Consider the following 18,863-nt stretch of genomic DNA (forward strand, 5'->3'; position numbering starts at 1 on the left):
TACTGTAGTATAGTATTAACTATAATGAATTGATAAATTAGGAAATACACTATTTTATTACTATATTCAACTAGTGAATTGTAGTATACTGAAGTAATTACTTTGTTTATAGTATTCTGCAGTATTATCAACTCTAGTGAATTGAAAAACTTTATCAAGTAACGTTAGACTACTGTATACTTTAAAATTGATTAAGCTAAGGTTCAAAACACTATTGTAGGCTTATCATGGAATAGTAAATACTAAAGTAGGGTACATTTTTTCAAGTCGGATCAAAGCATGCTAAGTAAAAAAATAATGACATAAAAAATAAGATCGATAGACTAACCTGCACACATATAATCCCGGTTTTCGGCTAGTCATTCAAACTTATCTCCCCGCCTTCCTTCACTTCACTCCCCCCGGGTCGAGTGAGTTGTGTGCTGTGTGCGTGTCCAGTGAAAGTAAACGGTCATTCAGTCCACGCACACAGCTCCACACATCCCTGACACAATTCATCTGTTCCTGCTTCTTTCATCGAGAAGTAGGAAAATCGATTTTCTCTCCGTTTCACCTCTCCGCAGACATGAACCATCACGGTGGCGGGTACACGGAACGCAGCTGGCGACGCGCGTGGATAAATGTTTGCAAATGCACTTTATATTTATTTTTTGTATTGAGTTTGGAACGGAGCACCGTGCAGTCAGGTAAGAAACATGTAACGGTATGCATTTCTTTATTGCGACTTTTTAAATCGTTTTCGCTGCTATTCATGTTAAAGTGTGATGTGATATTTTTAAATTAATACTAATAATGTGATAAATTGGGAGTTTTTGAGTGTCGTGCTGTTGTGTTGGCACCGTGGCTGCACCGATGTGAAGGAATGCCACGAAAGTCCAAAACTCTGAGTGGAACCAGATGTGAAGGAAGAGAGGACGGGGGAGGGGAGTACGATGGTCGCTTTTATGTTTTATAGAGCAACTTTTTGTCAGTAAAGAGACATGTTTTTTTCAACTGTCTTATGCTTGTTTGCACGTATGCGCTGCTCCGTGTTAACCTGTGTTCTCGTGCGGTTTATTTGCATCCCTCGTGCAGATGTGTCCTAAAATTCCGTTTCCACAATAACGAGTCGCAGCTGACAACTGACCGCCGTCTCGGTGGTCTTGTCTCGTTCCAACCGAGACAGACGGGGTGTTTTTGCACCTCTGTGTCAGGGACTGTCAGGGACCTATTAAAAAGATAAAAGTAGTTTTGAGGAACAGTGCCCTGTTGTTACATTGCTGTAGTTGCAACCTGAGACTTCATTTATAGTTTGTAATACAAAACAACTACTGTGAAGTTATATACTGTATATTTCATAATATGCATGTATAATATTCTTTGTCAAGCAACTGGGAAATTGTCACTAAGTGTACAACAACTACACAAAACATTCCAACTTGAAAAATACTGTATTTTTTATAGTACAATGCAGTACACATTCGTATAGTAATTTAAATTAATGTAAATTTAAAATAGTAGGCTATACTTTATATTAACTAGTAAATTGATGAACTGTAATAAATACTATTTTTCCACAAGGGTTAAAACCAGCTCAGGAATCAGCAGTAGCAGTTTATGTATTATTATAAACTATTAAATAAAAAATCTTTCTTAAAATTACACTAGTAAGCCTTCACTATTCTTAAAAGTCGCAATGCATAAATAAAAGTCAGTGCATCTCTGGGTTATGTGTATATAGCTGCTTTGAAACAGTAAACAAGGACAAAATTTGGTGTTTTTTACCCAGTCATGGGACGATTAGACCTGATTTTGGTTTGGGTTGTGTTTTAGGTCAGAGCTCTGGCTGAGTTGACAGTGCAGTAGCATGAGATGTGAAACAAATGTCAGCCTGGATTTCCTGTGCGTTGGTCAATCACTGTGTTTACTGAACAAACGAATCATCTATACAAAACCCTGACCTCTCTCTGCACCCTTTCTTTGCTCCCCTCTCAACCCTCTCTCTCTCTTCTCCATGTCTTCCAGCTGGATGGTTACTTCCAAACTTTCAATCTCTCTCTCTCTCTCTCTCTCTCTCTCTCTCTCTCTCTCTCTCTCTCTCTCTCTCTCTCTCTCTCTCTCTCTCTCTCTCTCTCTCTCTCTCTCTCTCATTTAAAAAACATCTGTAATAATAAAGCTTTAGTGGCCCAGAATCAGGGTTCAGGAAACCCACATACCATTGCATGGCTAGCTCAAACTCTCTTTCATGGACTTTGCCCCCCTACGGAGTGCTCGTTTCTTCTGGCTTTTCCATTTGAGAAGCTTGCACCCCAAATTCAGAAGACAGCATGCCCATTGTTAAAACAACAACAACGATATTATTGCAAACGATAAAATGGCATGTTTTCAATGCCTTGGTAGCATTGCAGTGGTTTGTATTTGTTACGCATCAATGACATGCTCTGTGTTTCTTTAAATGTTCTTATTTATTTAAATTCACAAAACTTATCAACAAAACATCGATTAAAATTAAGAAACAAATTATATGAAACGAAATTCGTTTTAAAGAAGCAAACAAAACTTATTAAGTGGTTGAAAATTATGTCTGACCCACTGCATTTCTCTCGTCATATTGGCTTTTAATCCATTACAATGCATTACAAATCACAGTCTTTTTTTTGTCGTAAGCTAATTAAGTAAACAACAACAACAACAACATTACAATAATATTCAAACACAACAATACTCAAACATAAATTTAATACAGACGGGTTTTCTATAAGGATACATGTTAAAACAATCTGATATAGCGTTTATCTGCATTGTTTACTACTTTGGGCTGTTGCAAACCTCCATTTAACTGAATAAAATCACTTTCACTTTGAAAATGATGCTCTGTCACGTTCAAGACAGCTGTTCGTTTACACAAGACTTTGTGTTCGTTCGTCTACACTACAGCGCAACCCTCAAACTAAAACATGGTCTGCAGCGTTTACAAACGACTCCGTTTATGAGGGTCGAAAAATGCTGGAGTAGTCTGGATGAAAGGCGTAAACGTGGCAAAACTGTCACGACTGTGAAATTTGGCTGACGGTTAATTTCCTACTAAACTGTGACGATTATGACGATTAATTGCCTGTTTTAGGACTTTGACGGTTATAAAGATTAATTGTCTGTTTTATTGCTTTGACATTTAATTCTTATACTTTTTTTTGTTTGTTCATGAAATAATTTTACACATTGTTGTGATTATTTAACTATAATTAATAAATCTTTTGCAAAGTTTACCTGGCAGTAAATATTAATAAACATAACACATATTTCAAATTCAAAGTAGTTATTTAATGAATATATTTTTCAAAAACTGAAAATTCTTCATAAGAAATAAACATAATAAAGTGTCTGAAAAATAAAGGAAAATAAAAATGCAATAAAAAGGAATTTAAAAGAACAGGCCTACTAAGGTCATATTAGTACTGGACCACATGTCTGTAGTGGCTGCAACAATATCAATTCCTTACAGATCCTTAAGAATAGCATCCTTCACTTCCCTAAGTTTGAAATTCCTGTTTTGGAAATGTATGTTTTACCTGGCAGTTTATACAGCTTATTAAAGCTTTGTAGCATTTTTTTTAAATGATTTTTTCCCACTGTATTGGCTTTGCAATGTATCATATTACACTGACAGTTAAGGAGCGCCATCTGATAAGGTCTCATTAATACAGGTGCTGCAGCTCCCCCTTGTGTTTTTTAGAGAGATGTGCAATCATTGCGGTGATCTGAAATCATTGTTATGAGGTCAAACAATTCCGATGAAACAATTATTTAATCATTGTAACAGCCCTAGGCAAAGGTAATGCGTTTTAAAATGTAAACGCATTCAAGTAAACAGGGTCTAGGATGAAAGGCCTACACACTGCTTAATCAATAAAACAGTGAATTCGATTTAGTATGTGTCGTGTTAGCCATATGTTCTTTGACCTACAATGTAATCACAACAATTATGATCTTAATTTACGCATTTGTTGTTAAACAAGTACAAGTAAACCACAAGGAATACATTTCTTGGGACCTATATCACTAGACTTGAAAAGAACTGTATGGTTTTCTGAGAGATCTCTGGTATTTTTTACTCATTTCATTCCCTTTTGAATAGTTGGAAGAATGTAGAAATATATGTGTAGTTCCATAAGCTATTTAAAATAGTTGTTTTCATTAAAATCTGATAAATTAATCTCTAAAATCACTTTATTTGCCCCTATCAGAAAAGTAATTCTCATATGAATATGTTATTTTTCAGGCTAATGTTTTAACTTGGATAGTAATGTAGCGTAAAGTGTGCATGCAACAGATGTGATGTCTTGCATCAGTCCCTTTTTCAAGTACTTAGACCACCCTGAGAAAAACTATTTAATGAAATATTCCCCTCCATGAAAAGACAAATTTCACCCAAAATATTTGTATAAACATCAGCATAATATAGTACAAACTGATAATATTGAATTCAAATGGCGGTGTAGCATCATCCATAAAGTGGTTTTATCTACCATCTGGAAAAAGGTTAAGGAACATTCATGCCAAAACCACAGACTGAGAAAACTTTCTTCCTGTAAGCTTTAAGACTGCTCAGTAACTACATCTGACACACTTTAAATGCACTGTACACTTTCTCCCAGTTCATTATACCGAGATAAAATGTTTGTTTTCACCAGGCTTTCTTTGCAGTTGTTTTACTTACAGCAAACACTTTTTCACATTTTCTGCAATACAATACATTGTTTACTGGAAATTTTGGGCCAGCTGTCGTGGTTATTTTTTTTAATGTCGATGTAGGCCCTTCTATTCAAAGCAACTTGTAGGTCACATACTACAGGGACAACGCCTCTGACCCAACCTGAAGTTTGGTAGAATTACTTAAAGTAGTAGACTTGCTTAAGGGCATAATGATAGCTTTTGCAAATCCCTTTGGGGGTATCAAACAACCTTGTTGTTTAAGCTCCAAGCTGTAACCACGTCCCTATACCAGCCCGACCTCCAAGAAACCATTACATTTTTCACCATTCACTTGGCCTGCAGTAAAATAGCTTCACTTGAATGCTCTGGGTCTGCTAGCATGACCTCAAGGTGTTCACACAAAACAAAGAGATTTAGAAGATGTCCAAGAAATGCCTGAGCTTGCTTATATTCAATGACTAATTTATACTTTTCCCTTCATCTTTCTGAGGTTGGTTAAAAACGTTTTGATGTTAATGTGACCGCACATCTGTGTACCACCTATCCTTCCCCCCAGGGTCTTACCTCAACCAAGTACCATCACATCAGGTCACATGATGTCCCAGAATGTTATGAGGAAAGAGCGAAGCAAAAAACATAAAAATAAAGACTTGTTTTAATCCCAGTATGCCACTGATTAAATTTTATTAGTAAATGGAAGGCTCATGGAAAAATTGGTTGGATCTTTTTCAGCTTTTATTATTTAAGGTCTCAATACGCATTGGATTTTCCACAGGTATTCATTTGCCAGGGCTTGAACTTATGATGTTAAACAGAGAGATGAGTGCAAGGGACCATAATGATGACATTAAATTACATCCCAATGAAACAGACGGTTACACAAACATCAGGTCAAATAAAAGTAATACTGTTCTTCTTCTCATAACTAATTTCAAAGTAATTTTCGCAATGACTTTTGAGTCACCAGATTTTAATGTACTTTTAAGTGGATGTTTGGAGTCCACCACTAACTGCTATTAATCATGACATTAGACTAGCATAATAGTCCAAATATTTTTCAGCTAAACCTCTTCAAACATTTCTTTACAAAGTTTTACATTTTAAATGTGCAAAGCCTTTAAATTTAAATGGATTTAGTGTCATTTAGAGTTTTATCCACTAGAAAAAATTACTTAAAACAATATAGATATAGTGAAAGCGATAGTTGTGGTGTAACACACATTCAACAAACTGATTTTCTTGAAATGTTGTACTATGCTATTGGATCTATTTATAAACTTAGAGGTGCTGTGTGTAGATTTTAGCGACATCTAGCGTGAGATTGCGAACTGCAACCAACGGCTAAGTACAGCTCACCCCCCCTTTCAAAACGCATAGAGAAGCTACTGTCGTCGTCTGAGACAACGTTTGATGAAACGTGCTCTGTAGAGCAGTTGTCCGTTTAGGGCTGCTGTAGAAACATGGCGGTGCAAAATGGCGACTTCCATATAGACCGTTTCATCAGACGCACGTGCGGTGACACGTTACGCGTCTAGTCTGAACTTTACTTCCGGTTTTGTTTTTTTAACGGTCTGACTAGTTGCTAAACTGAACTCTTGAACAAATACCTTGTCGAAAATAACAAATGTTTTGGTTTCCTAGGTAATCTATGTGTTGTTTATTTTGCTTGTTATATAAATAAACTATGTTCAAAGTACTTTGTTGTTATTTATTCTTAGCGGAGTTTACCGGAAGTTACATGTTGACCACGGACGCCGCTTGTTTATGTTGTTACTGCTGAACCCGTCTATAGACCCTTTCAAAGTTGGTAAACATTGTGACGTATTTGTGTGGGCGGGGCTTAGCTGGAGGCAGGAAAAGCCGCGGAGGCAATGTTGACAAGCTTAAGCTAGCACTTTTTATGAGGGATTTTTTAAAGCAACACTAAAGACTTATTGCTCTTTGCTCCCCCTACAGGTTAGAAGCGCAATTGTTCATTAACGCTGTCATAAATACTGCAGCATAGCTGGCTCTGATTGGATTGTAGGTCTGCCGTAAAGCAAGTTTTTGTAGTTTTCACTCGAACTACAGGACCACTACCCAACTGTTGGAAACTTCTTAAGTGCGGTTTTGGCTGATAGAGGGCTGCAAAGCGAATGTGAAAGTGCTGTTCACCCTGTTTTGAGTGGATGAACCACTGAAACTTTTTTGGAAACGTTATTTTAAGGTAAAAAAACTCTTTGGTGTTGCTTTAAACATAGATGCAGAAGAAGTTTTGGAACTGTCCAAAACTTATATATACAGTCACTGATTATATACAGTATATACAGTCACTGATTCTGTGGGACCGTGACAGCTATATTGTAAATTAACTCTTGCAATTTTAACCAGGTTTTGGATATTTCCCAGACAACATATGAATTACTTTCGGGTGGTTTTGGGAATTTTGTCCAGGCTTATTGTCTAATGTAACCTATCGCTGGGCTAACTATGATTAGCAATATGGATTATTTTAAGAGACCATTCAAAGGATGGCACACACATCTATCGCTGTATGTTTGTTTAACATTTAAGCCAAACAATATCGCAGTTGGCGACTTTTCACCTATAAAACAGAAACTTGCTGATTTGTACTAGAGAAAACCAACACACCAGTACATATGCATAGATTGGAAATTTTAGAGCGCCTGGGCTTCATGATGCGGATGAATTAATGGCATCGGTTTTAAGAAGGTTGCGGTCATAACAGCGTTGCCCTTGCTTCTTTATTGTCCACCAATTAAATGATTCATAAATAAGTAAAAATGAACAAATAAATAAATAAATGAGTAGACTACTGCCCCGGCCCTCGATACTATTGTGTATCGACGATTTCACAGGCTGACGATAGGAAGATCTCTAAATCGGGCATATCGCCAATTAACAAACATTGACTGTATTTTACAATGTTACAGGAGTTGTACAGCATGCAAAGTAAGTGTATTTTTGTGATTCAGATTTTCAGAAACTCTCCCAGGGTCTCAGTGATCCTTTCTGGCTCTCATTTTCTTTCAGAAGTCAGTAGAGAAGATCCTGTTAGTATTTGGGGTTAATCCCATTTCCCATAATCTGCCCTTGTTTTAAAATGTTTGGAAACACAGCTGTGTTTCTCTCTCTCTCTCTCTCTCTCTCTCTCTCTCTCTCTCTCTCAATCTGACTCTATTTTGCTATGACTGTGGTCATAGTCTTGCAATTCCCCTGCAGGAAAAAGAACGAGAGAAAGAGAGCGATAAAGAGAAGAGTAGTTATGTGAAGTTCTAGCTCAAAATATCACATAGATCATTTATTATAACATGTTAAAATGGCCACTTTGTAGGTGTGTGCAAAAATGTGCCATTTTTGTGTGTCCTTTTAAATGCAAATGAGCTGATCTCTGCACTAAATGGCTTTGCCGTGGTTGGATAGTGCATATTAAGGGGTGGTATTATCCCCTTCTGACATCACAAGGGGAGCCAAATTTCAATTTGCATGTTTAACAAAACTAAGTTACTGGGTTTTTTTATATATTTTTTTAGGTTGATAGAAGACCTGAGCACCCAATTATAGCACTTTATGGAAAAAGTTATTTATGTGTGTTTTAATTACTGTAGTGTACATATTAGGAGTTCTTTTATACATGGACAGATGGTGTCAATATGTGATCCCCAAAAGACAGAAGCTGAATATTGCCAAAGTCACGGCTTTCTCATACCATTTCTGCTAGTGTTTTGTTTTTGTAAATTGCTACCTCTGTTTTTGCAGCCAGACTTAAATGTGTTCCAAAACCAAAGCATAAAAATAGATCAAAAGTAAAGCCATAAACAAAGCATGCGCACAGTATACTATATCCCAAACCTCCAGGTTTCCCATTAAGAATTACTTTTCTGCTATAAATAAATCAGTGTTTAACAGCCATGGCAAGTCAATGCACACAACTGCACATAAAACCACTCAAAAACAGAGGAACTGTGGGCTCGTATGGGCTTTGCTTGTATTGGCAACGTATTTTTTTTGTTGCGAAAGGGAATCAAAAGTGGCTTGCTTATATTCTCAAGTAATAATATACTGTGAAAACAGATGGGATTGAGAGTTAGAAATACGCCTTGAAGATCAGTCGTTTGGCTGAAGCGAAGTGAATGTTTATGTGTGGTATCAAAACACCATCAGCAGTCAAAAATCACAGTAGTCAAAGCAGACTACAGCATTTGAGCTATATTGGTGCTCTGCTAATACCTATTCTGTCTCTCTCTGTCACAGCCCATACAGATGAATCCAACACTTTTGCGTTTTTTCATAAGGCGGAACAAAGCTGCTTGGGGGTACGAGATAACGTGCTATACATGTCCTCTTCCTGCACGGATGACTCACAGCTTTGGAAATGGGTCACCAGAGGGCGTCTCTTCAACATCGGCTCCTCTCTCTGCCTTGGAATGACCGTCGGCAACGCAAGCTCATTGGCCAACAAGTCTCCGCTGAGCGTGTTTCGGTGTGACTATGAGCCTCCGAGGGTCCGCTGGACCTGGACCTGCAACAAGTTCCTGGCGACGCTTGAAAGTTACTTGCCTGCACCTAAATTGGTCCTCAGCGGTGGCAACGGCTCTTTTATCGGGCAATATCAAATACCAGTGTGGCAAGTCCATGATGGCAATCAGGACCTTTGTGCAAGGTCCTACCGAGGTGAGCATATTGAACTGTTTTATCGTTATTGCCTTAGAATTATGGAAAATATAGACAAAAAGTATAATATTGCGGATAGAGGCGAGGATGTTTAAACAAGCCCACCTGTCTTCTGAACCTGAATGATATTTAGACTAGGTTTCTCTCCATGTGGGTGGATTTTTGGCTATGGTCAACTCTGAATTTATACTGATTGGCTACATACCAAAAAGCCAATAAAAAACTCTTTTAGTGCTGTTTGTATACAGCCTGTCTCATACACTTAAAATGCTGGGTAAAATATGGTTAAATAAACCTAGAAAATGTCCGTATTTGACACAACCGTAGGTTAATTTAAACTCAACGGTTGGGTGATTCTCACGAAATCCAGAATTAGAAAGTTTGTAGCATCAGAATTTTTAAAAAGCCCTTGAAGCCATTTTTTTCACATATAAGATTAAAGTCTGAATTTACTGTTACCATTATTTTTAGAGGATTTAAAAAAATATTTCCTATAGAATTATTTAAATTTTTTAGATTATCATTATCAAAATGATCATTACCGCAACATGATATTACATTAAATATATGCATTTACAAGCTCATGTTTTGGTAATGAGAACTAAAAAGTTGTCTAGGTACTATGACAAACAAAATTTTAACTTTTGTTTGGAGAGAAAAAATAAGAACTGCTTACCTGGTAGCCATCTTGCGTGTCACAGTCAATTATGTCTTTTCCAACAATTAAAAAAAAAAGTTAGTTCATTGAGGGCTTAAACAATGATTGGAAATTGTTGTGGAGAATGAGAAAATTGGTCTTGGACACATTTACATTCCTTATTATTGTCTCTATTTACCAATAATCACCAATACCACATATTTCTTTACTGTAAATGTCTATAGTATAACATGCACTGAAGCTTTTTATTTTTTTAGATTTTTTAACTATAAATATTTCCATGTCAAAGAACCAAAATCCAGTCATGGACACGTTGCGGTAATGAATATTTTCCCCTTAAATTTGGAAAAACAACAAAATTGGTTTGTATTGGATGAATTGGATGTTTGTAACTGTATACTTCTTATTTTGATACTCTTACTTTGCATTTACTTTTTTTTATCAAAATGTTTCATGACACCTCATAAGTCTAATTTCACGAGAATCAATTGGTTAGGTTTGTCCACGTCTAACTTTGGGTTATATAAACGCTTCAATTTACCTCATACTGTATTTCACTTCTACAATGATTTAGGACTTTTTCAACTTTTATAAAAGTTTTTAGGAAAGTCATAAATGTTGCAGGATCGAGGTCCTTGTTCAAAACTCAAGCATTACTTCAGAATGGATAAAAACGTACAAAATATTAATGAAATCATCATTGAATCAGACTTTTGGTGTATTCAGAAGCAGACTTGTTAAAAGAATTCCCATCTGTAGTCTCCACTGTCTGTAAATCAGATGTGTTGTTCACCTCACAACATATGTTTCTCTTTTCTTCCCCCTTCCTCTGATGTTTCAGTGATCTCAGTGATGTGGCAGGTCTCTTCTGGAGTGTTTTTGACACACAGTTGCCGCTGACATCATCGCTGTTTTTTGTGTGTGCTTGTGTATGCAGGAAAAAGCTGTGTGTGTGTTTTGAAAGTTCTCAGAGTAAAGATTTTAGATGTATCTGTTTTTTTGAAAGTGCCCTACTTTTCCACAGCTATGAACTTCAGAAGCACCACAGTCAGAAATATGCTATCTGTTTTTACTATAGCTTTCTCTCTCTCTCTCTGGCTTTCGCTCACTCTCGCTCTGTCTATGTTGACAGAGAGTTAATCTGTACAGTCAGATGCTCAGCAGTTTCTATAGTTACAGCTGCATTCCATCAGTGAGGCAACAGAGAGAAAGAACGTGTAAAAATACAAAGAGGGAAGACGGGCAATAGAGATAAGAGAGACTTATTATGACAAGTGAAAATATTTCACTACTGTTAAAGTGATAGTTTACCAAAAAATTTCAAATTTCTCATTATTTATTCACCCATGTTTATTCTGTTAAATACAAAAGATTTTAATAGAAAAAATCCCTTTAAAGGAACACTTCACCCATTTGCATTAAGCTTTGTAAAGTTACAACCCCAGTCATGTTTTTGAATGGTCGTGCATCATTTCCTCAGTTGCCGCTGAGACAGGAGAAATACAGATTTCAGTGTTGCACTTCCTTCTTTCAATGATGAGAAAATCATCATTTTGCATCATTGAAAGCAGGAAGTCCAATATCTTTGTTGAGGGGGTGAGACTACAAACACCCCTTTTCTCGGTCAACTAGGCACCAAATTCGAAATGTATGTTACATTTCGACTACAAATATAACGCACTTTCAATAAAGATGAATGTTTCTACGGGTGAGATGCTCCTTTAAAGGGATAGTTCACTTTAAAATGAAAATTCTGTCATCATTTACTCATCCTCATGTTGTTGTAAACCTATATGAATTAGTTTTTTCTGATGAACACAAAAGAAGACATCCTGAAAAATGATGGTAAACACACAGCAGATAGTGACCATTGACTTCCATAGTAGGAATAAAAAATATGATGGAATTTAAGGGGTACCGTCCATCATTTATCCAAATATTTTCTTCATCATTTATCACAATACTTCCAAAATATTTTTTCCTGCTATGGAGGTCGGTGGTCGGGGTCTGCTGTGTGTTTGCCATCATTTCTCAAAATATCTTCTTTTGTGTTTATCAGAAAAAAGAAATTCGTACAGGTTTAGAACAACATGAGGATGAGTAAATGATGACAGAATTTTCATTTGGGGGGAACTATCCCTTTAAATTCTTCACAATTTAGCTTTAACACCACTACAATGCATCTGTCTGACTATATATCGTCGCTGCCCAATGAAACTTACGTATGTCCAAAACGGTTACTTTTCAGGAAGTGAAAAATACACCGTATTTTAAAAGCAGTTGAATGTAGCGTTGTCATACTTGGTATGGCATCTTTACATGTAACCATATTCTTGCCAGTGTCATGATATAATCCACATTTGACCAAAATTGAGTTTAAATGGACATACGTGCATATTTTACAGTAACAGTGGTCGATACGCGTTCTTCCAATCATTAATTAGAATAGCCAAGTTTCATATTGACAGATGAATACGCTCAGTTTATTAAATAGCCTATGTATTAGTTTATTAAATACGCTTAGTTTATTTAATATTAATTATACATTTATTAAATGTCTCTTGCAAACTATGAATGGACAATGAATCAATACACTGACATGGTGAAAATGACATGGTATCATGGCAAGACAGATACTTTGTTTGCACAGTCCTACCGTAATTTTGTCACTCCTAGACGTACGTCTGGCGTCAGAAGGGAAATGTTTACCTCGATAAAGGAAAGTCATTGTCTCGCCAGGCTATGTTTATTCGGCTATCCAGTGCTGAGCTTCGATAAAACTTCACGAGACCGGCGAGATGCTTCCACATGGCGGGAGATATGCGAAGTGATTGACAGCTTTGACACCAAATGGATATACGTGAAAATCAGATGACATGATTTCACAACTTTTCATTGGCCATTTAGATATATGAAGCATACTGTATACGGAAATGAACCTGGACATTCAATCCGTCGAAAAATCTAAATGGCAAAATGGACATACGTGGTTTTCATCAGACAGCGATGACATAATCTATCTAACCTGTTTCTCTGTATTTAACCATTTGTGCACGCTTTGTCCAGCGAACATGCTTGTCTTCAAAACTTGATAAAAATAATTCAACATGTTTATCTTTAAAAAAATATTTGATATTAATCTTTAACATTCAGACTCCATTTAAACTTATTTCTAAGAAAGTTTTAAGGGCCATTCAACTTTAACGATAACTTTAAAGGGACACTCCACTTTTTTTGAAAATATGCTCATTTTCCAGCTCCCCTAGAGTGAAATATTTGATTTGTACCGTTTTGGAAACCATTCAGCTGATCTCTGGGTCTGGCGGTACCACTTTTAGCATAGCTTAGCTTAATCCATTGAATCTGATTAGACCATTAGCATTGCGCTAAAAAATAACCAAAGAGTTTCGATATTTTTCCTATTTAAAACTTTACTCTTCTGTAGTTACATCGTGTACGAAGACAGACAGAAAATTAAAAGTTGCGATTTTTAGGCCGATATGGCTAGGAACTATACTCTCAATCTGGGTCAATAACCAAAGACTTTGGTGCTGCAACACGGCTGCAGCAGGCGCAGTGACATTACGCAGCGCCCGAAAATAGTCCCCAGGGTTACTTTCAATATCATCTAATTTGCATTTAAAAGGACACACCAAAAGGACAACTGAAGTAATTTTATGTAATGGACCTCAACAATGAGCTTCTCCACATTGCCATTTCAAATGCGCATGCACTTTAGATTCAAGTACATTTAATTGGCTGTCATTGGTTTATCGCTCATCAGTTGAGAAAGTGATCTCAATGATATTGTTTCTTGTATCAATCTAGATCTAGAACAAAGAAGTGGAATTTTTCAGGTGCAGTGCATTCTGGGAGTTAAGTGCAGTGTCATTCTCTTGTTTTTGCTTTTAGAAATCTACACCATCCAAGGAAACTCCCACGGCAGCCCGTGCTATTTTCCCTTCCTGTACGATGGCCAGTGGTTTCACAGCTGCACAAGTGTGGGCCGAGAAGATGGCTTCCAGTGGTGTGCCACTACCCACGATTACGGAAAAGATCAACGCTGGGGCTTTTGTCCAGTAAAGAGTGAGTCAAATCAACCTGATCTCAGATTCTGCTCTCGTCATTTGTAGTAATCTGGTTGTGCTTTTGTTATTTGTGAGACAGCTGAATATCATATTGTATTTCCTTGTCTGTGTGTCTGTCTTCCTTAATCTTACTCTGTTTACAAAGAGTGCTGACTGTGAGACATTTTGGGACATAAACCCTTTGATGGATAATTGTTACCAGTTTAACTTTCAAGCCACACTGTCCTGGAGTGAAGCACGGACGAGCTGCCATCAGCAGGGAGCAGACCTGCTAAGCATCACTAAAGTAGAGGAACAAATCTATATCAATGGTGAGAGACAGAAATAGAAATAATGATGCATTACCCAAAATGTAATTTGGTAAATTACAATTTATAAATTAGTGGCACAGTCTGTGCCAACAGGCAAGTGGGTTGCGCATCAACATGTTTTGCTTGGTTGCTCCTGTTTCCATCTCTTTCACCCCATATCATTTTCTGTAATCTCTTCACTATTTTGTCTAATAAAGCTATTCCAGCAAGCAGTTTTGCATTTAAAGGACATCTGATAGACGTTCAAACACAGCCCAGACATCTAGGCTAAAATGAGGGCTGTCATTGAAAATTTCTGTTAAAGTACCCATATATGGATTTCCACTGTACTTCCTGCACTAAAATTGCCCGTTAAAGAAATGGAGCATGATTGTTACTCAAGAATCTTTTATGTTCGAAAAGATTTTTTTCGCAAAAATTTGACACTTTGCTCATGTTACGCACAAGGGATGCAACTCTTAAACAGTGTTAATAAGTCAGAATGCCCCCCCCCCCCCCCCTTAAAAGACGTCTAACCATAGCCCAAACATATATGAAATAAAATAAATGAATGAATGAATGAAACCAAACACTTTGTAATCACTGCTCACCTTGCTTACATAATGGAATATTATACATCTCGCAAGTTGTTTAGGCAAAACGTAACCAACTTCAAGATTATTTTGGCTAGAATTGGATTACTCATAGCCGGACTATATTGAGTCTATAGTTAACCCAGATGGTGAACTGACAGCTATTTTGGTATAAAGGCCAATAAAAGGTAGTTTAAGTGGCTCAACTGGACCACACATACAAACACTGGCTCATATAATGAGAGTTTGAAATATTTGTTTGACTGACCAATGACAGATGTAAACTTTGTTTAAAACTGGAAATAGTCCTCTGGGACCCGAATTACTTAACCTTTAATGAAACTGGACTTGTGTTATTAAAAGGATTAAAATTAAAGTAACAGTTTACCCAAAAATAGAATTTCATCAAGCATTTTGAATCAGTTAGTTATTGTTTTGGGGTTAAATATTAATTTAAAGAATTTTAAAAGTCTGTGTCTACTGTAGGTTTGCTTACTGGCTACAGTGCAACCCTGTGGATGGGTTTGAATGATCTAGACCTCAATGGCGGCTGGCAGTGGGCTGACACCGCCCCTCTGAAATACCTAAACTGGGAAGCAGGTAAACCCACACCCCTTACCACCACACCCTACTATCAACACCTATTCTGACAGAATAGAAGCAAAAAATGTAATTAAATTTTTGTATTTATAGTTTTTTTATACATTTTATGAATTATTAAATTTTTATTTTGCATGAAAGAAATGCAAAAGCTCATATGCTTTAATGTTATATGTACATTTTTATCCAGCGAGTAGTATATGTTTGTGCATTTCAGACATGCCAAGCTATGATGAGGAAGAGAACTGTGGAGTGATCAGTACCGATGCACAGGGTCGCTGGCACAACCGCGATTGTTCAGTGGCTCTGCCCTACATCTGCAAGAAACGACCCAACGCGACTCTGGACCCTTTCACTACAGGTATTTGTACCAGCTTGAGCTTGTTTTGTGCACATTTGGGTGATTCTCATGAAATCCAGACTTAGAAGGTGTCCAGCATCAGATTTTTTTTAAAAGCCCTTGAAGACTTTTTTTTGGCAAATATGAGATTAAGGTCTGAACTTACGATAACCATTATTTTTAGAGGATTAAAAAATATTTTCTATAGAATTATTAATTTTTTTTAGATTATCATTATCAAAAATGATCATTACCGCAACATGTTATTACATTAAATATATGCATTTACAAACTCATGTTTCGGTAATGAAAACTAAAAAGTTGTCTAGGTACTATGACAAACAAAATTACCTGGTAGCCATCTTGAGTGTCACAATCAATTATGTCCCTTCCAACAATTTTTTTTTGGAAAATGTTAGTTCATTGAGGGCTTAAACAATGATTGAAAATTGTTGCGGAGGATGAGAATTTTTTTTCTTGGAGACATTTATATTCCTTATTATTGTCCCTACTTTACCATTGATCACCAAATACCACACATTTCTTTACTGTTAATGTTTATATTATAACATGCACTGAAGCCTTTTATTTTTTAGATTTTTTTATTATAAATATTTCCATGTCAAAGAACCCAAATCCAGTCATGGACACGTTGCGGTAATGAAAATTTTCCCCTTAAATGTGGAAAAACAACAAAATTGGTTTGTATGATGTTATTTGAAATCATCTGCAAAATAGTACATGAAGAGATGTTTGTAACTGTATGCTTCTTATTTTGATTTACTTTGCATTTACTTTTTTATCAAAATGTTTCATGACACCTAATAAGTCTAATTTCGCGAGAATCACCAATTTGTGTCTAGTGGTTCACATATGAATGTACACTGCAATGATACAGCTGCTTATATTTTTACCTTCAAAATTAAATATGAAATTATTTGATTTATTGGTAACCCTTGTCTGATGTAATTTGGGTCAGCATCTGTGAAAACCGGCTAAGTTATTTTTTTGTCTCTACATAAAATCATCCTACATAATGCATAGAAAATTTAGTGAAAAACATAACCTATCATTACTATTGACTGAGTAAAGCCATGTCAAAGATTAAATTCACCATGAAATATTGATTATGAAACTTTAGCCTGGATTTCACATATGTTGTTGGCTTGAAGAAAAGTAGACATTTATGTCTGCATGGGTTTTTCTGTGTAACAGACTCTTGGGCAGACGATGGGCGGTACCAGTGTGATGGGGGCTGGCAGAACTTCCAGGCGGGTTGCTATTGGCTGAACACAGATCCCCTGGAATGGAACTCCGCCCTTAAAGCATGTCAGAAGATGGAGGCTAACCTCGTCAGCATCCACACACTACCAGAGCTTGAATTTATTACAAAGCATATGAAGAAAGGTAGACATCTGAAACAACTAGCGGAAATGCTTACTTTTCAAATTTGACCGTTTTTTTGTTTGCAAATTATGTTAGTATATCATTTGAATTAATAAAAGGTTATTGTCAATATTCATTAACTCTTTTCCCGCATTTAACTTTTGTGAAAATCATAAAAATGCAGCCGCTGGCACCTTTTTATTTGCCGGGGAAAGAGTTAAAATGGTTATAATGACAACATGTTGTTTAATTGATTAGTGACCTTCAGATAATGGGCTAGAATTAAATTCCTAAATGTTTTTTAATTTTGTCCTAATGTTTCCATTTTAAATCCTGAAATGGTGCATATTTTACATTTTACATTTAAATTAAGGTTAAGAATCCCAGATTGTCAGTAGTCTCTTTTAAGACCCCACAGTACATGGAAACATTCATTGACTTAACATGCAGTATCTAGTTTGTTACTGTAGAGTTTTACTGTAAAAATCACACACGGTAAGCCTGCAGTCTCTCTTTGTGGTTCTTAGCTACAGAGGAGTTGTGGATTGGTCTGCATGACACAGCAATGCAGATGAACTTTGAATGGACAGATCGCACTCCCGTCATCTTTACCTACTGGCATCCGTTTGAACCCAACAATTTCCGAAACGTCAACGAAGACTGTGTCACCATCTGGGGTCCTGTAAGTTTCCTTCTGACCTTACATTGTTGATTTCATCCTTAAAATCTTGAAAAATACATTTATGGCATATCTGTGGTCATGGCCTCACAATGACAGCCCATCATTACATCTGTATGTGTTTTTGTAGGAGGGCCGCTGGAATGATAGCCCATGTAATAACACTTTTCCTTCGATCTGTAAGAAAAATGCTCAGAAAACCGATGAACACGTACAGGATCACGGCTGTAAACGGGTAATTTACACTTTTAGCCTTTCTTTTTTCTTTCTGTACCTTATTCTTTATATTTGGTTTAAATCCTCTGATCATTTTTTGATCTTTGTTTTATCCTCTGGAGCTTATGAAGTGTCCTTATTATTGAAACTTTGATTGTTTAGCAGTGGTCAACCTACACTGTGTTTTTGGTGAAGCTGGTTGACTGAGACTAGTGAAATAATAGGTTCTTGAGGGGACATTCCATTTTGTTTGAAGTTATGCTTATTTTCCAGCTCCCCTGGAGTTGGGCATTTGATTCTTGCCATTTTGGGATTCATTTAGCTGATCCCCGGGTCTGGCGTTAGCACTTTTAGCATAGCTTAGCATAATTAAAGGTGCAATTTGTAAGATATTTGCAGTAAAATGTCCAAAAAACACTAGGCCAGTGTTATATATTTTGTCCAGCTGATTACTATCAATATCTGTAATGTTTTCAACTACTTGTAAATCGTGAGAAAATTTCCATTCAAAACATTGACACGGGGCAGTGCAGTCTCCTGTCAATGACGTTAATATCCATGTGACCCTTTGTCACCGCCTTTACTAACGTAAACCACATGACAACAGTGGTCGAGCTCGAAAAAATAAAATGGCGGCCAAGGAAGCG

General features: G+C 36.6%; 1 protein-coding gene across 3 annotated transcripts in view; it reads left to right on the top strand.

Moving 5' to 3' along the window:
- The first annotated feature begins 396 nt into the window (after positions 1 to 396).
- The window catches only part of mrc2 (mannose receptor, C-type 2), a 34,766-nt gene continuing 16,299 nt past the window's right edge, over positions 397 to 18,863 (top strand). The window contains exons 1-9 of one of the 3 annotated variants that reach the window (XM_073857458.1): positions 397 to 686; positions 8,947 to 9,366; positions 13,937 to 14,105; positions 14,254 to 14,423; positions 15,482 to 15,595; positions 15,813 to 15,956; positions 17,151 to 17,342; positions 17,849 to 18,003; positions 18,131 to 18,235. In XM_073857458.1, the coding sequence (XP_073713559.1) occupies positions 566 to 686; positions 8,947 to 9,366; positions 13,937 to 14,105; positions 14,254 to 14,423; positions 15,482 to 15,595; positions 15,813 to 15,956; positions 17,151 to 17,342; positions 17,849 to 18,003; positions 18,131 to 18,235 (1,590 nt within the window). In that variant the 5' untranslated portion in view covers positions 397 to 565. The remainder of the gene's footprint in view (positions 687 to 8,946; positions 9,367 to 13,936; positions 14,106 to 14,253; positions 14,424 to 15,481; positions 15,596 to 15,812; positions 15,957 to 17,150; positions 17,343 to 17,848; positions 18,004 to 18,130; positions 18,236 to 18,863) is intronic. The other 2 variants (XM_073857459.1, XM_073857457.1) reach the window with 2 other exon arrangements.

This window comes from Misgurnus anguillicaudatus, chromosome 19 (genome assembly GCF_027580225.2).
Source record: "Misgurnus anguillicaudatus chromosome 19, ASM2758022v2, whole genome shotgun sequence".
Classification (NCBI taxonomy): Eukaryota; Metazoa; Chordata; class Actinopteri; order Cypriniformes; family Cobitidae; genus Misgurnus; species Misgurnus anguillicaudatus.